The following is a 24,297-nucleotide window of genomic DNA, read 5'->3' on the forward strand; positions in this document are numbered from 1 at the left end:
TGGGCACGCCCCCTGCCTCGTCATGAATATGCGGCCACAAAGTGTTCGATCGTGTCTTTTCAGCACCTAATTACGCTCACTGATGTGCCCATTTCAGTTTGACACGTAACTGGCGGTTGCCAACTTTCACTCACAGGACAAACATGATGCAAACACTTCGTCTCTAGTAAACCTCACGTGACGGAGCGTTCAATATGGTTGAGTGGAGGTAATGGGCACGGTTTACTGTAGGTATGTTATGGCGTATAGTAGTTGACACGGGTCTTCTCTGACGCAGATGTTACGCCGTTTGTGCCCTTGCATCCGCCGGCGTGCCGCTGACCGCGACGAGCGGAAGAAGCTGATGAAGAACCAGAAGGCGCGGGTGAGTAGTGGCTCTCTACGTCACACCAATAGCATACAAAACTTACTCTCGGCAGGATATCTCCCCCTGTGTCATACTTAGTTGCTTGATCCAAAAACTTGATATACATGTTTAAATGACGATTTACGTGTGGACATCGATATGGCTATTGACAATTTCAACTTTCCTTTTGCACACTCGGACATGCAACACGCCAAATGTGTTTGCTAGATTGACTGCCCAGTAGATGAGAATTTTTGATGCTGTAGGTGATAGTAGGTCGGCAATATGGTGGGGCTGCCTTTCATTTGTGGTAAAACATGTTCAAACGACCGTGAAATCTTATGGGACTTAACTGCGAAGGTCATCAGTCCGTAAGCTTACACACTACGTAACCTAAATTATCCTAAAAACAAACACACACACCAATGCCCGATGGAGGACTCGAACCTCCGCTAGGACCAGCCGCATATTTGTCGTACACTAAGCGAAACTCGATGTGTAAAAGTGCATTTCGACATATTTTACCCTTTCACTGCAATGACCTGATTACGGAGTAAATCTACACACTTTTATTCTCTATTATTATACGAGATTATCTCCGGTTGTTGGATCTAAATGCCTTTGATAATTATTTAGTAGGTATGCGAATAAATATCATGCGAATAGCAGAAGAAAAGCATCAGCCTTATTATGTTTGAAGACTACCTAGGGTTTCTCGTCGATGGCTTGGACGTGCTAATGGCTGACGACCTCGTGGCAGATCCAAGACACGATGGCAGGACCGTATCAATAAAGATACGGAATTCATCAATTCCACCTACACAGAAGCACCTGACAGACCCGAATGCAGTCTGATGTACCAACAAGTCGACGCTGCTAGCGCGGGATAAACGCTAGAAAGCAGTAAAACAAGCCTTCGATTCTTCAAAAGAGCCACCTCACTCACACCATTCATAACACGCTTACACTGCCGTATATTGGCAGGAAATAATTAATACGACCTTCCACTTTGGTTTCTGACAGTTGATTCTCCTTCATAAAAGAGTCAGTGACTTTCTCAAATGCCTACGTGTTCTGCCTGGCGTCAGCATATGCCAAGTACGGCTGCTTAAAGGATAAATGAACGACTGACATAACCAACAGAAGTAACGGGACCTGTCCTGCTACAGATGTGGAAAGACAATGCGCCAGCTATAGACGGTGCAGACCAGCTACTGCTAGGATCTCGCTTACTGGACGCTGAGCATTTGCTCATTTTTCGTGACTAGCTGCAACCATACCCACATTTAGGGCTAATAAGTACAGTTGGTCTCACACTCATTACCGTCTGTCGTTGACTACGTTAACAGGCACTACACGCTATAGGACCTAGCGAGACGAATCCTCAATGTACAGTCGCAGTTACAGCAACGTGCACACATGTCGAAGGAAATGAGTGTGAATAAAATAAACTTCCCCCTTTTAGAATGGTAATCCTTTACAACACAGACCAATCGTAGTGACACACATTATTAAAATCTTTCATGCCGCAAAAAAAGCTGTCGCTGCATCCAGCGAATCGCCTTACTGTATCATCACAGAAGGTATAATTCTTCACAAAGTCAACTCATATCATAAGAAAATGTTCAGATTAGGGATGCACAATGATGGCAAAGCTTCGATGCTAATTTCTAATGCTACGCTCACGTCTGCACCCCGATGGAAGACAATAACCGACGTTAAATATTGAATTTGGAGAATGATGTTAGTAGCTGATATTTACTTGTAGAACTCACTGAGTCTGTCTTCTCTCACATTCGTACCACCAAGCCCATATTCTTTAGTATTCTTCTACTCGTTCCCCTACAACCGCATTCCAGTCCCCCATTACTAACAGTGTTACATCCTCTATTACTTATTGAAATACCCGTTCACTATATTCGTATACTTCATCTCTTCATTGTCAGCTTTCGACGTCGGCATGTGTACATGTACTATTATTTCCGGTATTCATTTGCTGCCTATTCTGATGAAAATAACCCTATCACTGAACTGTTCACGGTAATACACTCTCTGTCCAACGCTCCTATTCACAACGAATCCTACTGCCATCATACCATTCACTGCTGCTGTTGATATTATCCTATATTCAACTGACTATAAATTGTTGTCTTCCTTCCATTTACTTCTTTGACCCCCACTATATCTAGATTAGGCCTTTGCAATTCCTGTATCAGAATTTATAGTTTCTCTACCATGTTCAGACTTTCACATAATCACATCCGGCTCTCAGAACATTATCCTTTCGTTCGTGACTTAATCTTTTTTCTCACGGTCACATCCATCTTCGCAGTCTCCCGTGTCTTTTGCCAGTGGGGAGAGCATCATGACACTTTTTCAATTCACAGTCCACAGATCAAAGTCGTTTTCAGTATAAGATTTAGTTCTTTTGCCGGAAGTCTTCCGCCGTAAGAGATACAAAGGAGGTGCCACAACTGACTATGACAAACTATATGTAGCAACTCAAATCATCCAGTTATCCTATGGAATTCTGAAACGTTACTGATTCATCATCTGGAGTGACGCAAAAAGTTGCAACCATGTTAATCGACAGAAAAGACTAGCGGCCCTCATTGGCTGCAGTATTTTGCTGTGTAACATTTCGACTGTGGTTACCTCGTTTTGAAGTAACCCATTTTAACTACACAAATTCAAATGTATAATTTCACGTGCACCTTAAAATAGTAAATTGGTGAGCACCCCATACGACTTGATCAACGTAGCTTCACCGGAATACACTGACAAAAAAACTGCAGCACTAACGAGGAGTTAGATGACATAAACGAAAGTTGGTAGCCATCTTCCTACATCTGAAACAAGATGATATTTAAATTTCGCACCCGTCGCCTGAGAGTGGCGTTAGTAGCACCACTATGAGGTTTCAATCGTTTCCTTTAAATACAGGTTGTGACGGTCGTAAAAGTTAATTATTTTTTAGACGAGACATGGTTAGTAGATGACAGTAAAGAATGTCGTTATCAACACCTCACTTAGTTAGAATCGGACCATGTGATAGAGCTACGAGAAGCTGGATGTTCCTTCTGCAATATTGCAGAGATATTAGGAAAGAATGTAGCTACTGTACTTGATTGCTGGCAGAGATGGTCACGAAAACGTACGGTCGCAAGAAGACCAGGCCCCGAATGGGCAAGAGACACGACTGAGTGGGAAGACCATCGTGTGCGGCGTATGGCTCTCACATGTAGTACTGACTCAGCAGCACCAATATGAGCAACAATACTGTAGTGTTTCATGACGAAAGCAGGTTCTACCTCCATACTAGTGTTGGTCGTGTGTTGGTTAGAAGGAAGAGCCAGTTGAGGTCCTGCAAGCAGTCTGTCTGTGTGCTTGATCTATTAGAGCATCACCTAGAGCTACCGTCTGAGGTGCAATTTCATATGACAGTGGAGCGCTGTCATGGTTATCCCACTCACCCAGACCGCAAATTTGTACATCAGTCTGTTGATCTGACGTGTTGTGCTGGCATTCACGTACAGCATTCAAGGCTTTGTTTCATACTGCTGTTGTAACCCAAAATGATGTTCAGGGTTTCGACATAATACCTTGGCCTGCTCAAACACCAGATATTTCTCCAATCGATCATATGGGGCATTATCCATCGACAACTCCAGTGTGATCTACAGCTATCTGTAACGGTCCCTGTGTTGACTGACCAGGTGACACAGACATCGATCTCCATTCCACAAACTGACATGTGGCATTTGTATAACACAATGCACACACCTTTGCATGTACCATTAAAATTTCTGGTGGATTGTTCACGCTTCCATTAACCTGTGTTCTTGTAATACCTATCAGATAATATTTTACTTAGACAAATGTATTATTGCATTTTTTTAATCTGCAATAATTATATTTTCGTATTTCACTTCTTCTCTTGTCAGTGAATATACAAAAACAGTTATTACAAGCACGTAATCTGAACCAGTACTACATACAAGAAAGTCAATCCTAATACATAATATCCTTCTGCTTCCAGGCTTCTGATGTCTCTGAAACCATGAGCAGTGGCTACACTGCACCTGCCGAACAGCAGCCGCTGCCACCGACGCTGCCACGCCCGCCTTCGCCGACGCCGCCGCCGCCGCCGCCGCCGCCGCCGCCGCTCAACACCTCAGGCGGCGAGACCACAACTACTGATGAGCTGCTGCCCACCACCAACTTGGGCAGTGGCGATGTCAATGTTTCTGATGACTCTCTGGCCCCCACCACCTCGCCTAGTGGAGATAGTAATGCTGCTGAGTTGCAGCCCCCCACCTCCTTTTGCAATGGAGACAACACTGCCGACGGTGAACCGTCTCACCCAACTGTCTTCGCAGGCAGTGACACCACATCCACTGATGAACTGCAGACCCCCACTGTCTTGCACAGTGAAGAAATTATTACTGCTGAATTGCAGCCCCCCACGACACTGGGCAGTGGCAACAAGGCTGCCAACGATGAACCACCGCATCCCACAATCTTGGATGTTCTCAATGCCTCATCCACTAGTGAGCCACTGCCTCCCAGCAACCCTAGCAGTTGCGACACTCATACTGCTGAGTCGCTGCCCCCAAACACCTTGGGCAGCAGCGAAACGGCTGCCGATGTCAAGCCACCATGTTCCCCAATCTTGGGTGTTCTCGATGAAACATCCACTCATGACCTGATCCTGCCCACCGCCTTGGGCACTGGCAATACTATTCCTGCTGAGTCACTGCCCCCCACCACCTCGGGCAACTTCAACACAGCTGGCAGTGATGAAGTAATGAAGCCCATCATCTCCCAAGAATTGCCTCATGTCGCTGATGTTGCACCATCAGCCCTACAGGGTGCGCTTCTCACTGGCCCCCCTCCGAAGCAGGCGTTCCCTACGATTTCCAAAAAGAAAAGTCCGTCTGATCAGCTGGTATATCTTCAAGGCCCTCCACCTTTTCCCGCTTTTGCAAATAAAATGTAATGTTATTAGTTTATCCTTGGAACTCAAAATTAATAAAGTTTATGAAAGCATCTTTGTTATTAATCTTGAATTTTGTGGCTTGTATTGCAAATTGTGTTGCTGAATCTTTGAAGTCAGTTATAATCTCATGTATCATGCCATGTACACATGTGGGATAGTACTGCGCCAGCCTTCAGAAACGACCAAACTGCGAAATGATACGATTAGACACTACAGAAGCACAGTGACACAAATAAAGTGAGACCAACGACGCACTGCAGAAATCAATACCTTAATTTCACTCAGTTGTACTCAAGATGCGCATGACAAGAACCAGCTACGTCATTTCTATCGTGGAAGTTCGTTACCCGATTGTACATGTAAAATTACACCTAAGATAACCAGACAGTTTAAACTCATGTATTGGAAATATCGTCTGCACAGATCAAAAACAAGACATTTTTACTAGGAAGTTGACATTCTCATTTATCTCGCACTACGTACCAGTATAAAGATGTTGTGCACTGTAAAATTTTCACAGATACTATTATTGGTTTCAGGGGCTAGTGGTAGCTGCCGGAATATGATAATTACACTACTGGCAATTAAAATTGCTACACAACGAAGATGACGTGCTACAGACGCGAAATTTAACCGACAGGAAGAAGATGCTGTGATATGCAAATGATTAGCCGTCAGAGCATTCACACAAGATTGACCGGCGTTGCCTGGTGAAACTTTGTTGTCATGCCTCGTGTAAGGAGGAGAAATGCGTACCATCACGTTTCCGACTTTGATAAAGGTCCGATTGTAGCCTATCGCGATTGCGGTTTATCGTATCGCGCGTTGGTCGAGATCCAATGACTGTTAGCAGAATATGGAATCGGTGAGTTCAGGAGGGAAAAGCGGAACGCCGTGCTGGATCGCAATGGCCTCGTATCACTAGCAGTCGAGATGACAGGCATCTTATTCGCATAGCTGTAACGGATCGTGCAGCCACGTCTCGATCCCTGAGTCAACAGATGGGGACGTTTGCAAGACAACAACCATCTGCACAAACAGTTGGACGACGTTTGCAGCAGCATGGACTATAAGCTCGGCGACCATGGCTGCGGTTACCGTAGACGCTGCATCACAGACATGAGCGCCTGGCATGGTGTATTCAACGACGAACCTGGGTGCACGAATGGCAAAACGTCATTTTTTCGGATGAATCCAGGTTCCGTTTACATCATCATGATGGTCGCATCCGTGTTTGGCGACAGCGTGGCGAACGCACATTGGATGCGTATATTCGACATCGGCATACTTGCATGTCACCCGGCGTGATGGTATGGGGTGCCATTGGTTACACGTCTCGGTCACCTCTCTTGTCCGCATTGACGTCACTTTGAACAGTGGACGTTACATTTCAGATGTGTTACGACCCGTGGCTTTACCCTTCATTCGATCCCTGCGAAACCCTACATTTCAGCAGGATTATGCTCGACCGCATGTTGCAGGTCGTGTACGGGCCTTTCTGGATAGCGAAAATGTTCGACTGCTGCCCTGGCCAGCACAATCACCAGATCTCTCACCAATTGCAAACGCCGGGTCAATGGTGGCCGAGCAACTGGCTCGTCACAATTTCACTACTCTTTAATGAACTGTGGTGTCGTGTTGAAGCTGCATGGGCAGCTGTACTTCTACACGCCATCCAAGCTCTGTCAGACGTACCAAGGTCGTTATTACGGCGAGAGGTGGTTGTTCTGGGTACTCACCCAAATTGGGAGAAAATGTAATCACATTACAGTTCTAGTATAATATATTTGTCCAATGAATACCCGTTTATCATCTGCATTTCTTCTTGGTGTATCAATTTTAATGACCAGTGGTGTATGATATTAATAATGCATCTAACTTTCACAATATCTGCAAGGTATGTACGAATAACAGCATAGATGATCTCAGCTTCAATGGAAAATGCTATGCACTATAGTACACGTTGGATAGAAAATCAGATACTCGAACTCACAACTCACAGCAACAAAATATAGTCTTCCATTTTACTTCTCTGCTACACGACAATGCACTCGCTAATTAACGATGTGACGGAAATATTCAAGTCTTTTATTAAAAAAAAAAAAAGGATGAGACGTCGTGCTTGATAGGAACGTGTAAATATCTTTCCACTCCAAAATCACAACCACGTTGTGTATAACTTGCTAAACGCAGCGAACTAGACAGCACTTTTAAGTAATATTTATTTTGTGCCGCACTTTCAGAGATATGATTCACTCTCTTTTTTTAATTGACGTTATGAACCACAGATATCCTCTCTAAGTAGCAACCATGACGACAAAAAAGAAGGGAGGAGGAACCGCAGATTTATGTTGTACGTTGTATTGAAGCCAGAGGGGGTGGGCCCTTCCACTATTTTAAGTAGCCCCAAACATTAGTAGACCACTGTTTACGACTGCTTCATGCTCCGTATTTACGTCGCGAGTGCCAAGGAAGGCAATTTCGAACTTTTACTGTTCTGGAATACGCTTTTGCCCAGGAAAAAAACACGTTTGGCTTCGTTAATCTAACTTGCTATTTTTTGTGGGATATATTTCGAATAACAAGAAGTGGAAAATGCAATATGAAAGGGATGCTTTCGCAATGCATTTTATTGAAGGGGTTTTTATATTTGTATTAGTAGTAAATGAATATGGACCACGAAAACCAGTGCTTGTTTGCTACTGGAAGTGCTTTTTGTTCGTCATATTTTAAGCTTTCAACTCGTATGTACAACGTTTTCAATGTTCAAGATTGCAAAAGACTTTCATATGTGTCCTTTATTAGCCCATAGCTCTGTGCAGAGGAGAAAGAAGGAATGCATCCCATCGTATCTTGTGCATGTCGATGAATCTAACGATTGCCGAAAGGTCTAAGAAACTGAACTGTATAGCGGTATACCTCCACGTAGAATTCTGGTTTTATTACGAAGTCACTCCATTAGTCTCACTTTAGGTTGCACATCTTCTCACTTTGAAACCTTAGCATTGATGCGTCGCTTAATGTGTGCCTAATAGTAACAATTTACGACGAAGATAAGAATCTTCCAGCTTTGCGGAATGCTATAAATATAATTGAGGGAATGGTCCCAAACGCTCACGACCCCGGAAAATGTATGTTTTGCTTTAACATATATGTAAGTTTTTCGTAATGGTAGATTAAACTGTGTAATGACGCCCCTTTCCACGGAATATTTCTTTCCAGTAGCACTCCAAATTTTTATGCTATGACCGTACATAGTACAAATGGAAGGTGGGTTTACTTTTATTATATGCTCCATTCTACTTTTCATGTATTCAGCCTGTATTATTCTATACCATGCTTTCTGATATACCAGTAGTTAGTTACTGCGTAGCGTGTTGCATGTATCATTTGCATGAGAAAACGTAGTGATATCGAACGAGTCATTATACATTGACAAAACCCTTTTGCGAATATGCCTCCATCCCGATTATTTATTAGTGTTTACGTTTTTTAATCAAAGACTGACAGAGGTTAATAATTCCTACCCATCGCCGTTTATACATCATGCAGACTAGTAGGAATTATGAAAGAAAAACATTTTCAGTTTAATTTCCAATTTTACTTTCCAGTATGTCATGCATTTTATATCACAGGGCAAGTGATCATAACTTTCGGTTGCACCATTGTGAATCCCTGTTTGTGCTACAGACAACTTTAATGCGACATACTGAATGCAATTTTTTTCTTATAATATTATAGTTACGTACATCAACGTTCCTGTTGCAGTGCAGTACAACTCACTTCAAGAGGAAGTGACTATACTGTGGAGTGGATAGATTGATACACACCGAGCACAACGTCCATGAACAGCGCAAGCTGGAACTTCTGATTAATCAACTACGTCTCCATACAATCGAAGCACTCAGCACTGTCGAGATTCGGCACAGTCACTGTCAGAGTGACGTCACTCGGAAGTATCACCGTGCTAATCGAAGGAAGTGTGAATGCGATGTACCTAATGTTTTGGACAAGTTAAGATGACGGACCACGGCTTCATGTTTGTGACATAATGAAACCCCCTTCTTTGTCTACCTGCATGTAGCAACCCATAGAAGTAAAATAAGAGGGGAGGTGGTATTACCCCCAAACTTGAAGCCGGTGTCCGCTATCTTATCTAGCCCAAAACATTAGATTCACCACATTCACTCGTCCATAGTTCACCTCGGTGACAGTTTCCCATAATCATATTGACTGTGTCATGTTACTAGAGCAAATACACATTCAAGAACAGAAAGTCTTTCGAAATTGCCTTCCTGGCCCTATGTTATTTATGTTAGCTGTGTGTTTTTACTATTTAAAACAGTTATTGCTCACACACGACTAATATAAGCACTTGTAAACTGCAGTCCTCTAAAGTTTCAGGGTACTGAAAATGGCCCCCACTCTGCCTTCAAAATACGTTCAGCGTAAGTCTGTAGTGCCAAGTCCCTTCTGTTTCTACCTCCAGGTATCAACCACGTTATAGCAATATCGCTGTATAACTTGAATACCAACATATTAACTCATTTCAAAATTCTCACACTTTCAGAAACAAGTAAATTACCTTTCTTTCAAGAATAATCATCGTTGTCTTTAAGTAAAATACTGGAGATAATAATTTTAAGAAATATGAAATGATTTACTATTTGGAAATTAACATATTTGAAATAATATCCTTTTTCCTTGGTAATAAGTGTCTCTGCTTTCTATAATGTTGCAGAATTTACTTTATTTAATCACTTTATGACATAGCAAATTATTATTCATATTCTATAATAATGAATTTCGTTTAGGTCAGACGCTGCAGTCGTTTAGGAGAATTCCGTGTGGATGTTATCGGCTTATTTGAAAAATATTTACGCCGGTCATTGATAAATTCGACTTCACTTCGTGGAACGAAAATCGTCAAGTGATTTATTTATTAGGGAACTTAGAATGTCGTGTGAGACTGCAGTAGTGCTTAAGGTATATTGTAGTTTGGGATTAGTTTCTCGTGGCTGTTGATTGTATGCCAAATAAGTTACTGAAGGATGTGTAGGTTAAAAGCCACTCGTCGGTAGACGATGCGTATCTCGGTTGGATTGGAGATTTTCCATTTTGTTGTGCCATTTAAGTGGCGTTGTCACATGAAGTCTTTATTTGAATTTAAAGGTAGGGAAATAATGCACTACGGAAACATTTAGTTGTTGTATTAGTCGATTTTGAAATTGAGATTTTGCGATAATTAGTATAGGCTTACTTTGCGACTTCAACGTGTGCGTCGATTTATCTTAGTTAATCTTTATAAATCTCAGAATAGTTACAAGGACTGTGTTATGTTTGTAATTCGGAGAACGGGCAGTCTACAGTTGCAATGTATGTAGTGAGATGACTCTAGAGTTAGTAGAAAAATTTGCATGTCTGCTCTTAGATGTAGTGGCTTTTCCAACAAAACCCGCTAAGTGCCCCACCTATCGTGCGAGCGCTGTGTTTTAAATGATTTCAATAGTAATGCGTCCACAGAAAGTAAGCACCTGAAGTGGAATTAATTTTGTGCCTATTTGTAAGTCCAAATAGATCAAAAGTGGGGATGGAATCCAAGTTTTTTATTTAATGTTTTTTCAGGGTAGAGGTCTTCTTTCTGATAGTCCAGCACTCGTAAAATCAAAACTGCCTTGTATCTTTATGTGAAAGGAAACGGGTAATAACACTGAACAGCTTAGGTTTACAAAAACTCAAAATAGTGACCCGAACCTCCATTGCCATATATTTCATATTCAATGACATTTTCAAAGTCAATTTCAGTTTTATATCAAACGAATACTAATTTGCAAATATGGCAAATTGGTAAAAGTAAGTAAAAGATTTGACAAAGAAAATTCTGGAACACGATCAAAAGAAAAAGAAAATCCTGCAACGTCGTAAAAAGCAGAGATATTGATAGCCAAGGAAAAACGACTATTATTTCACGATGTTAAGTTATATACCTGTCGACCATCTAGTTTCCAAACTAATTTTATTTGGCTGTGAGTTTCAGCTTTTTACTACGCCATCCTCAGGCACCTGACCGACCTGTATCGAACAGCCAAGTCCTGCAACCACCTCTAAAGATATAGACATACAAAGAATATTATTTCAGGTTAGTTAATTTCCAAAGAGGGAAATCACTTCATATTTCTTAAATTAAAAAGGAGAGATATTATCTCGAAGATTTTATTTAAAGGCAAAGAAATTATATTTCTTCTTATTACTTACTTCTGAGAATGTGAGAACTGTAAAACGAATTAATACATTGGTATTCAAGGTATACACTGATGCTGTTGAAGCATGGTTGCTACATGGAGGTAACAAGAGAAGGAAGTGGCACACCAGATTTAAACGGTACGTATATTGCTGCCAGAAAGGGCACCATTTTAAATACCCAAAAGCATTAACAGACTGCTGTTTATGAGTGCTTCTTGTTCATTATATCTGTCGTGTGCGTGGAATAACTGTTTTACATACTATAAATCTGCGTGCTTGACGCACTGGGCCTACACCTGGAGTTGTAATCTGGGGTGCGATTTCGTTTGACAGCAGAAGCACTCTCTTTGCTATCCCGTGCACACCGACTGCAAAATTGTACGTCAGTCCGGTGATTACACCTGTCTTACTACCATTGATGAACTGGATAACACTCGCGCCGGCCGCTGTGGCCGAGAGGTTCTAGGCGCTTCAGTCCGGAACCTCGCTGCTGCTACGGTCGCAGGTTCGAATCCTGCCTCGCGCATCGTTGTGTGTGATGTCGTAGGTTAATTAGGTTTAAGTAGTTCTAAGACTAGGGGACTGATTACCTAAGATGTTAAGTCCCATAGTGCTCAGAGCCATTTGAACCATTTGACAATGCTCGCATATATGCTGCTTTTGTAACACAACAAACTCTCCATGGTGTCAACGTGTTTCCTTTGGCTGTCCGATCAACAGAACTGTGTAATCGAGCACATAAGGGACGTCGTCAGATGCCAACTCCAGCGTCTTACACTACATCCTGTGTTGCCCGACCAAGTGCAACGGTCGTGGAAGCCAACCACAAACTGAGTTCCGGCACTTGTACAACACAATTCATACACGTTTTCATTTTGCATTCAACATTGTGATGATTAGAAAGGTTATTAATGTACAAGCATTTCACATTTTCAATGGCTTATCTCAAGCTTACAATAACATTCATTCAACAATGTTAATCACTTAAATACGTTATGTACACAAATGTATTCCCGAAATTTCAATTACACTTCATCTTTTATTTTTTGTACTAAAATTGTTTTTCGTCAATGTATTTCCTCCACAGAGCCCCTTGTGGCTGCAAAATAATCTGAGAATTTCGCTGTTATCAATGGTGTATTGTGGCGTCGCAAAATGTATAACAACATGGTTGAAAGCCATTTCGGTGGTAGGTATCTAATGCATCCATAGCACCCACAAGAAGGATTGAATCTCGACTGGGTGTTTCATGCAGTAAATTGTGAAACCGCTAATAAGAAGCATCCTCGTCTTTGTCCTTTAAATCTTTTTTTGTGTACAGATGTGGACAATAGTTGTCTTGGTATGAGTAGAATAAAAAACAGTGCGAACATGATTTTATATGTTATGCTTAAAATTTTGCTACTCCCCGTGAAGAAATGCACGTGTAGTAGCCAGTAACCAAGAAAGTAATTTTTGTTAAGAATAAGAGAAAAACCTTTGGAAACATTTAATAAATACTTGCAGATGAATCTGTTCCTCGAAGTTTTGTCGAGGTACTGCTCTCTAGCAAACGCAAGTAACAATGAAACAACACCCAAAAGGGTTCCAACGTAGAGAAATGTGGACAATATTAACGCTGTAGAAGTAGGAAGTTACATGTAACATTGGAACCTTTTGAGATATTGTTAAATTGTTACATGTGTTTGTTAGAGAGAATTTGAAACTGAGCCAGTGACGCTATTCCTGTGTATGCTGCCTGCTGTGACCAGTGTCAACGGGAAGCAAGCGCAAAGGGGTGACCGTCGGCAGTTCTTCAAAACCACAGCGAATAATAGCCGAGACGCAGCATGCAATGCGAAGGATCACCTACTGCATTCTGCCTGTATGCCTGGAAGCCTTATTCGACATTTTGAAGGGGCTGTTTCAGCAGCCGCTGAAGGAACAGGGAGCAAACAACTGGAGATCGTAGTGTATGTTGGAATTTTGGAATGAACTATGCCTGTTGACTAAGGTCTGAGATTAATCCAGCAACTCGCAGAGAGGGTGAAAGTTTTTTGCTCATAGTATCTATTTATTGATTTTGCATTGGCAACTGCTCTGCCTCGATGGGCGGAAAGGTTCTTTCAGAAGTTGCGTCTATCGCAAACAATGAGTCGCAACAAAAGGTAAATTGACAGGCAGTACACTTTCGGAAAAAGCTTACTGAGTCGCCCGGTAAAGAAAACCACCTTCTACCTTAGCTCCCTTCAAAAATCGTAACACTCGGCTTGGTATGTCTTTACGTCCCTGACAAAACCTTGACTGATTTATGGTCATATGGAAAGAAATTTCTTTTAAATCCGGAATTTAATTTTTATTTTTATTATTCTCGTTTGGCTTACCATGGTGACGAATAACGCACAGACAACTCCTTTCTGGAAACTGGCTCTGTTGCTATTGATAACTACTAAAAAGGCGTTTCTCATTTACTGATTGGCAAACTAAATGCAAATGAACTCAGCGTGCAATGAGTCCACGTAACGTGTCTGCATTTTGTAACCGCTCAATGTCACTCAATACGACCACGACGACACCTCTCGATCGACGTTAACACTCACGGTGTCACTCGCCTTCATACATGGCAGTGGACGTTTGAAAATTCGTGACGCTAGCTCAATGGTCGTCAATTGATTTAAATTTATTTCCCGGCTGTCACTTAATTCAATTACTGCCACGGGGGCGAGGAGAAATAACACATCCTGGTGGTACCAGCATTATGCGTATTTAGATGTTCGATTAATCTGAATGGTTTGCAATGTTCCAGCGATTCTCTTCGAACTCTATCTTGATGTACCTACAAGGACCAATTTCGCAGATAAACATGCAAGTACGTAATGGATGTTCAGTTTCTCAATATATTTCGTCGCACTCACACATTATACATCCGCTGTAAGAACAATTTCATGCATTTACATTTTTGGTGTCCCACAAAATTGGTTGGCTAAGTATTACGACGATACGTTGCATACAACTTCCACAGATATTGTTTATCATTTAGTCAAGACTACGTAATGAAGCCAAAATCGTGGATAAAATTGAAATGTAGTTTGTTTATTAACACTTTTCTTTTCACTAATTAAATATGAAATATGAATCGGGATTGGAGGTGATGATCCTATCGTTCTTTTTTAGTATTTTAGGTTCCCGTTAATTAATATCTAGTAGTTAATAAGCGAACTAATTTTAATGCTGGCGCGTTGTTTGTATCAGTTACCCCCGCAACCGTCCAAGGATAAGATTCTATTAATGTTCCGCGCAGATGCGTTTCACCATTTTGTAAAATGCTGAATTACGAATTACGTAAACTATAGATTTTCGGTGCGCACAACTTTCGTGAGTTCCACAACCATAATAGTTTCCCAAGAGTATTTTTCCCAGCTAACACAAAATGTTGTGGGATTCATTTTCACTCCACCAGATAATAAACATCTCTGATCACTTCGTAACACGTAATGTATTTTAAAATTGCTTGAAGGGTCATTAAATATCTCCTTAACGAATTTCGCAGTCGCATACCACTTTTTCATCGACTAACCCAATCGCGATAACTGAAGGTAGAGAGCTCGATAATGTGTTACATGTTCTTTTATATATATTAAAAAACTAACGCGCACCTATATCTTTCTGTTCCGCTTGGTCTTTGCTACTTTGCTTTTTATTACTTTTCATTATATTGCTTTTTAGTAATACTGTGCAGTTGTTAAAGTTCGTATTACTTTCCCTTTTTAATTCTTCCAAAATAAAGTCTATTTATCCCACATTTCAATTAATATGATGCTAATTGACACGCTTTCCCGCAAAGTATCGTTATATTTTCAATTGCAATTTTGGAACTTTTTCTCCTGAATGATAATGAATGCGAAATGGACGATGACGTAGACGATATTCTACGCCCTATTTTGTTGGTTTCCGTAGGAAGTCATCCTGGGCTTACATTTTAGCAAGATAACGTAGCCCGTACACATGGCGAGAGTCTCTCTAGCTTGTTTTTGTGCTTGTAAAATCCTAGCTCCGCCACCTTGGCCAGCAACCAACCGAGACTGTTTTGAGCATTATGGCCGGAGCCCTTAACCCGCTTCGGGATTTTAACGATATAACGCCCCAACTGGACGAATTTAGCTCGTTATCTCTCAGGAGGACATCCATTAACCTTATTAAACTTATTCATCAAGGGCAATAACTGCATGCTTAGCGTTAGAGAGGACCAACTTGTTGATGACTTGCTGAATTTACGAAGCTCTTTATGTTGAATAAATCTCCCAGTTTTACTGAAATTGCGATCATTTGTTCCGGCTGTAAATCTACACCAAATCTTCCGATTTCGGTCATATTCGCTTAATTCCTATTAGGTACGTCGTTTTCTTACTTTTATTTCTATTTTTTGTCTTACTTTTTATTAATTACTTCCGAGCACAGTCATTTGGATATATGCGAGCAATTTTTAAGCTATGTGGTAATGTACGATATTGGTAGAACTCAAACTAGTTTGAGCGAAAAGCATCACTTAACGAGAATACTACAGAATACATAGTTAAATACAACACTGTCTTACCTCATATCTCTAGGACGAAATTGGCAACCAATTTGTTTGATGAAACATTAACAAAGGACTGTTTCATTTTTTAGTTTCTAAAACAAAAATGTCAAAGTGTTTGATGAGTTTGTTACATGCATCCGAATTTCGTTAATAGAGGAATTACACAATACCTAGATCACATAAATAATTTTACTGTAGCTGTAGTGATTTCATCGACGATATCCCGGTAACTCAGTTAACATCTGACGGCCGTAACATCGCTCAAATGTGTAACCTCTTGCTTTTGCAGGTACATCTTCCTTTGACCGGTTGAATGAAAAAGTTAGAAAAACGTCTGCGTATTTTCCCAGCCAAATATTTCCGCGGTGCGGTAAAATAATTAGACCCACGGAGTTCGGAATTCTGATGGCGGAGGCACGCGCGGAAATTAATTTTCCTTCCTGTTGGAATGAGCACCAACTCTTTCTGGTTACGTCCGCTTTAATTTCCACTGAAATATACCTAAGCTAGGAACAGTAAATTATACGATTAGGTTTCACTTTCAGATCTTTTCTATCGTTTGTTGACACGAAGAAACGATACTTCATGCTGTTACCTGCAGCGAACACCTACTGTATTCTGACTTCATAATTCCTCAAAGGCTTGCCTATCGCGCGCTGGAAAAATAAAATACCACTCCATATTCTTATTGCTGATCCAGAAAAGGAAATGAAACGGGAAAGCATTTTCTTCAGTGAACCTCACCGTATTTTGGAACTAGAGAATATGCTACGATATTGCAGTGCCCGTATTATTCCGCTCGGATAGCCTATTGGTTAGTCTGCCTTCGGCAGGCCAGCAGTGCGGACCGCGCTCGGCCGTCCTGACCGAGCGAGGTGGCGCAGTGGTTAGCTCACTGGACTCGCATTCGGGAGGACGACGGTTCAATCCCGCGTGCGGCCATCCTGATTTAGGTTTTCCGTGATTTCCCTAAATCACTCCAGGCAAATGTTTGGTCTCTTCCCCCCAAACAAGCCAATCCAATCCAATCGGGCGTCCACGCCGCTGCGCGCGCCGAGTGTTTAATTTCCCGTCACTGCGCTTCTTAGTCGAACAAGCTACAATGGCCAACTCTTACGCGAAGAACACTCTTAAGTTCGCTTTCTCAAATGAATACGCATGACCCAAAGAACTGTCCATCAAACGCTTCCTACGCGATTGTGTGAAGGTCCCCCCTAACGAGCTCATCAGCATACACCTATCGATCATTAGCAGGGTCGTTTATGTTAAGATGACTTCCTACGCTGCATGCAACGAGATTATTCAACGGACTTGACATAGACTACAATTTCGACACTCCGACGGCAACGTCGGAGCTATGGACGTCGGCCATGCAGGACTTGTCCTTCGAACGATCCGTGTATTCGAATTGCCTTTCGAAGTGAGTGAAGATGAAGTATTGCGGCGCTAAGCCCGTACGGAAAAGTCCAGAGTCACGTAGTCGAGACACACGCACAGTTAACAACGTGTTCGGTGCTTAGTGGTGTGAGACAAGTCCGAATAGATCTCAAACGGCGCGTCCCATCGTACATTTCAATCGGTGGCTGCCGTGAGTTCGTCATTTGCGACGGACAACCTCGAACATGTTCAGTTGGTGGCAAAGAAGGCCACGTCCGTAATGAATGCCTGCAACGGCGCATCGCACAACTACGGCACGACGACACCAACACCGACCGAACCACAACCGCCCTTCCAATCACCTATGCGGAGACACTGCACGTTCAGCCCTCACAAGACGCAGTTCATGAGCGCCTCTCTGGACCGATACACGCGGGGCGTCCCAGCACCTTGCCACCGGCATTGACGCCCGCCAACATGACTTACAGTCGGACACACCCAAGTTAGAAGATGGAGACTCAAGACTGCGTCGTAGCATCTGAGGTGACGTGAATCTCTTCCTTCCTCAGACACCGAAACACATTGCTGCATCAGTAATCGTTCCACCATCCACTGTTGTGCGGCGGAGTGTTTGATTGCGGTCCGTCGATCAATTTGAATGGGAGAGTCCACACACAACAACATCGCAGGAGTTAAAGTGTGTGGCTGGCCGGCACACCGGAGATTGGATGGGCTAAGCGACCTTGTTGGATGATGACTGACGCCTCGCCAAGGAATCGCCGTGCTTTTGTTAGTTTCCAGGTGTTCGTAGATACTGTGCAGGTGCCTTAAAACGTTTACGATGTACTCAATAACAGCTATTTGGAACGCACCTCCATCACAGACTCCATCTTAAAGCCTTGCTATAGATTGATTGATTAACTGATTGAGGGGGCTTGTGGGACTAATCAGGAAGGCAACGTATAGTGGCGCCTCCAATCGGAACGTAATGAAACTATAGGGCCAAAGTGGGAATATTCCACGATGCCCCACAACAAATTACGTATAATTCCAACCAAAATTGGCCGAGAAAAAAAATTGCGTTGCACCTCTTTATGGACGCACCTCGTATTTCAATATGTTTTATGGTCATTGATAAAATTTGTTGCCTCATACTGAAGTGAATGTGTATTCAGAGTCACATCGCAATCTCAGATATGGAACCAACAATTTATTTACGTAAGTGGTGATTTTGTTTTGGTTCAAATGGTTCAAATGGCTCTGAGCACTATGGGACTCAACTTCTGAGGTCATCAGTCCCGTAGAACTCAGAACTACTTAAACCTAACTAACATAAGGACTTTACACACATCCATGCCCGAGGCAGGATCCGAACCTGCGACGGTAGCAGTCGCGCGGTTCCGGACTGAAGTGCCTAGAATCGCTCGGCCACCACGCCCGGTGATTTTATTTAGTCCACGATCAAGTTACTAAGACAGAACTTACGTCCCATTTCAAATGGTATACTTCCAACATTATATGTTCGAGAGATTTAAAATGTGTTAGTTTGTTTTAGTACAAGAAAATGCCATCGGAATTGAAAAGAAAAAAAAAAGTTGCAGTAGAAAAGACCAGTAACAGAGTGTTATAGATTAAATGAGAAATGCTTACTCGCAAATGAGAGCTAATTTGTTTGTAATTAAAGATTAAAAGACGGCCTTTTGAGTTTATTTTTAGTAATGTTACAACTGAAGTTTGTTGATCCACTTAATAGTGTAGTGTATTCGAAATACTGTGAAAGTTTGGATTTGAAAGCTGTAATCCTGATAAAATTTGGGGCAGATCGTGTACTTAAACAGTGAAGTAGCAGAACTAAAACAATTTCGAGAAAACCTTATTATTCTGTGAAAAAACAAAAGGTCTTGCTCATGTAGATGGAGCAGAACTTGCACACTGAATATATCTGAAAACTGTAGACCAAGTGTGCTGTAAATTTGGCTTTACTACATAGTACTTTTTATGTCTGCCAGGAGATTTCAGTTAGTAAAGTAGCATACTGATATGAAAAAATGGTTCAAGTGGCTCTGAGCACTATGGGACTCAACATCTTAGGTCATAAGTCGTCTAGAACTTAGAACTACTTAAACCTAACTAACCTAAGGGCATCACACACACCCATGCCCTACTGATATGAACTTCCATGATATCTATGAAAAGATAACTCTTTTAATGTTTCATTCAATGAGTTGCCAAAGAACCGCGAAAGTGTACCGGTGCACGTTTTTGTGCACAAACTCTTGATTATGTCCCATAAATGTTCGATGGGATCATATCGGGCGATGTGTGTGCCCCCATCAATCGTAGGTATTGCCCAGAATGTTCTTCAAAACCAATTGCAAAGGATTCCGTCCCGCCACGCGGAGTGGCCACTTGGTTTTAGATGCCATGTCACGGTTTGCGCGGTCGCGGCTGCCGGAGGTTTGAGTCCTCCCTCGGGCATGGATGCGTGTGTTATTCTTAACATAATTTATATTAAGTAATGCGTAAGTCTAGGAACCGATGACATCAGCAGTTTGGTTCCTTACGGATTCACACACATTTGAACATTTGATTGTGCCCGGTAACACTGCACTTTCTCATTCATAAAACTTCCATCGGTTTTTGGATATATGAAGTTCTTGAATGTGTGCAAATTGTCTCCAGGTATCCGAAAATAACCTTTTCTAGTCAATGGTGAATTCAGTTGGTCCACAAGAGCGAGTCCATTCCACTTAAAAACAGCTAACATTATTATGGCGGCGTCACAAGCTTCCACAGTGCCATGTTGATAACCTGGATCCTTAATTACGGGGGGTCTGCGCTACAGTTGAACCATACCATCCACTCTTACAAACTCATCCGACCAGACCACGCTTTTCCAGTCGTCTAGTGTCCAGCCGATGTGGTCACGAGCCCAGAACAAGCGTTCCAGGCGACGTCGCGCTTCTTCCAGATGCACTCACGTCGGTCGTCTGCTGCCGTAGCCCATTAACGTTTAATATCATCACATTGCCCTACGTTACTCGTACTCCCCACATTGATTTCCTCTGCTGTTTAACGAAGTGCACTGGCAACTCTAAATTTTGTCGCTGCTGAGGATTGTTAAATGAAGGCCATTGGCCACTGCGTTGACTGTGGTGAGTAGTAACGCCTGAAATGTGATATTCTCGGCGTTGTGGATCTCGCAATATTGAATTCCCTAACGATCTCGGAAATGGAATATCTCAAGCGTCTAGCTCCATCTACCATTCCGCATTCAAAGTCTGCTGATTCCCCGCAGTGCGGCCATAATCACGTCGTCAAATTTTACGCATGAATCACATAAGTACAAATGACCTCTCCTCCTCTCCCGTGCACGTGATACTCCCGCCGTCTGTACAGTGTATGTGCATATAGCTATGCCAAGATTTTCGTGACCTCAGTGTATATTTCAATAGTAAGGGTAAATAATGCACTTTAGTATTGTCATCCACAACGTATCTTAGAGATACACACAGAACATTTGCTTTACAAATTATTCTAAGATTGTACAATATGTAAGGATTGCATGAACTTTGTAAACCGGCTACGTTCCCGTATTGCCATGAAGAATAAAACTGTGAGCGTTTGAATATAGTAGCTTTTAATTGTTGTTGCAGAGGGAGCAGATAATGCAATGGTTATCTGAGCATAACGCAAATGCATTGTAACAGATACTTCCTTATTGCAGTCACTTAAAAGAACACATAGTTTAATACGGTGAAAAATTAAGATTTTGAAATTTTAACTCCGCCCCTGGCAAGTATTAAGTAGTAGGCTCTTTAATAGTGCTTTGCTTTCCTGCTGTGAAGAAGCTTTCGTAATGAACCGTATAATTACACCAATCATCACCAGCAATTTATGCACACACAGTTATTTACTCTAAAGTGAATGACGGGCTAGTGTTTTGCTTATTGAAAACCAAAACAGAAGATAGTGATCTGCGCCCTTTGAAGAAGGAAATTCATATAAAGCTTTGGTCTTGCCTTGGAGGCGAAGTCCAAGATGTTTGTGCACATTTAATGGCTGCTCATTAGTCTGGCTCCGTTTTGCACAAATTACGTTCCAATTGGAAATTCTGGTTCTCTAAATATGTTATCATGCGCTACTGACATCGTAATGTTACAGATTTACATGAAATAATGCAAATAAGAGAACTGATGTTATAATCATAGAATGACATAAATATTATTTTTAACCGGTTTTGTTAAAAATAAGAATAATAAAAAAACCACTCGAATATAGACATGGAAATCACATACCCTTTCTGTTGTTTTCCTCTGTATTTAGTGTAGCTACGTTACACGCTCTCAGGCAAAAATGAGTACGCACTTCCGACATCCAGGAGATGGTATCATGCAGCCCCTTTTCTATGGCTTTAAACTGAGAGTAACTATTAGAAGAATATAGTTATCAAAATATGTACTTTGTTGTGAGATAACGTTACTATAAAAAAGAACAGTCGTTACCCTTTATCGTTAACTAATCTCACACTTGTCACTGAATGGATAACATGATAAAATATAGTCACTAATTTCTTCAGTAAAACTTGAAAAGTCAAGGAACAAAATGAACTGTGGAACATGGATACGAACTAACGGGCTACTGCAGATGATTACATTAGGGTAAGTACAAAGCAATGAGTTTTGTTCCGAAAACCGCATGACATTTGAGGAGGGAGGGCTCTGAATTTGTTGCAGTAAAGCCGGCAGTTTCTACTAGAAGCGAAGTACAGCATTAGTCCTATGAAACCGGAAGCTCCGTCGGACTTAAGTGAATAAAAGCAGAAATGCTCTAACGTCGTAGAACTAAAGAGGGTTCTCTAGAAGCAACACACATTGGTCGGACGCTGGGAGTGCTTCTCGGAAGTGAGGTAATGTGAGACGCAATGCACGATCTCGTTAGCGAAGTGTGACGTGGTATAGGGAGCCGAAAGTGAATTGGATTGGAACATAAATGAAACATAGCTACAGTTTCTGTGGGATATCCATCACGCTGGGTATAAGAAAATGTACAGCAATCGAAAGACCACGGGAACGAGACGAACTGTGTTTCAAGGGATTAGGTAACTCTCACAGGTTCTTATTTCGCTTCATGTCACTAATAGGTGTGAACGTCTAACGAAAAGTCAATTTAGGTGATCTCCTGAGGTTGATGGTATTGCAGTGATTTTAGAACTCTGTTTTACGATGGAACATGTGATTATTAGATTTATTACCTTCGTTAAAAGAGAAACACACGGTTAGAAACATTTTTTAAATTTTGAAGGCAAACGTCAAAGTGAGGAAGAAATGCGAAAAAATTACCTGATTCACACAAAAACGTTAAGCGTATTAAAACAGAAGGGTGGTTCAGTTAGAAAAGAAGACTGGAACTCATTGTTATATTCTGAGGCAAACATTAGGAATTTCATACAAAACTAAATTATGTGTGCGTCGCTTTGAAGGAGAATGCTTAGGTGATATCCTAATATGCAACATGTTTTCTGCCACATTTACAGTGAAATTTTCCCGATTTATTTCAAAGTATGTTTTCTACATACAAGTACATACAAGAGTGTCAAAAGGACTAAGAAGGTATTAATTGTGGCATTAATTACAAATGTCACCTAAAGTTAGTACTTTCGAGTAAATTGTAACGAAAGCAAGCACACTTACAACCTACAATATCGAACATGGGTCAACACGAAATGCGTAACGATAAAAACGCCCACAATTCGGTTTCTGCATTCTCACATCATATTCTTACATCTCTACGAGAGTTCATGTGGGAAATTACACTGTAAGAGATTAGATGGATGAAGACGGTATAATAACAGACGCAAATATAACGATACGTTTACATTTGTAGATCTATTCGTGGAAGGACAGTGTATGAAAATTTTACCAGGAATGGGGAACATGATAATAGTTGGTAGAAAAGAATGTGAGAATGGCGTCCTCCACACAGAAGATAGGAAGACTTTCATCCAGGAAATGGCATGAAGACCTTAGTGAAGCAATGTTTCCAAAATAATTAGAAACACTGACCGTATGAAAGCCACTGACTGAAGATTAACTATAATCTTAGTGCAAAATATGACCTAGTCCTAGAATTCGCTATTTTATAAAACAATAAATTTTGTGCAACCGAATGAGATTTAAGGCAATCTACATTCACACGAGACGCTTTTCGCACCAAAGCGAAATCAGCTGACCCCACCATCACGATTCTACCCACAGATAGATAGACAACATTCATTACTTAAGTTTTGGTATTGTAGAGGTGAAGGTAAATTATTGGAGAAATCTTCTAAGACTTCTTCAAGCACCTTCACCACGGTCGATAAACATGAAATAGTCATACAATACCAGAGAGAAACTCGAAACGTTCGAGGACTGTTTTCAGTGGCATCACGGCATGGTATATGCATACTGAGGTGTTGCAGTGTTAGTGCGTCATTTGTCACTGCCATCGATGGTCAGTAGGCGATCAGTAGGCCTGTCTGTGAACCCTTAGTTCCGACTCTGCAAACAGTAACAGTGCTGAGTTTAGGTGTGGACTGTCTCTGTGACTTTCATTCTAAGGTACCACAATGCACCGTACAGGAATATGCACTCATGTTGAAGAGCTTCATCCATTAGAACGGGAATGCATTATGAGTCTGCGGGCAGCTGAATGGGTGTATCAACGAGAAATTTGGACACAATGAACCGGTGAAATATCTCGGGTTTCATCTGTGGTCTCTGAGACATTCCC

The 24,297-nt window shown here is 41.6% G+C and overlaps 1 protein-coding gene across 1 annotated transcript in view; it reads left to right on the plus strand.

Moving 5' to 3' along the window:
* Positions 1-277: 277 nt before the first annotated feature.
* Positions 278-24,297, plus strand: part of LOC126095527 (proteoglycan 4-like) — a 52,615-nt gene continuing 28,595 nt past the window's right edge. Inside the window, exons 1-2 of the mRNA XM_049910310.1 lie at positions 278-364; positions 4,386-5,294. Coding sequence (XP_049766267.1) covers positions 278-364; positions 4,386-5,294 — 996 coding nt within the window. The remainder of the gene's footprint in view (positions 365-4,385; positions 5,295-24,297) is intronic.

The sequence above is a fragment of the Schistocerca cancellata genome, chromosome 8 (assembly GCF_023864275.1).
Source record: "Schistocerca cancellata isolate TAMUIC-IGC-003103 chromosome 8, iqSchCanc2.1, whole genome shotgun sequence".
Classification (NCBI taxonomy): domain Eukaryota; kingdom Metazoa; phylum Arthropoda; class Insecta; order Orthoptera; family Acrididae; genus Schistocerca; species Schistocerca cancellata.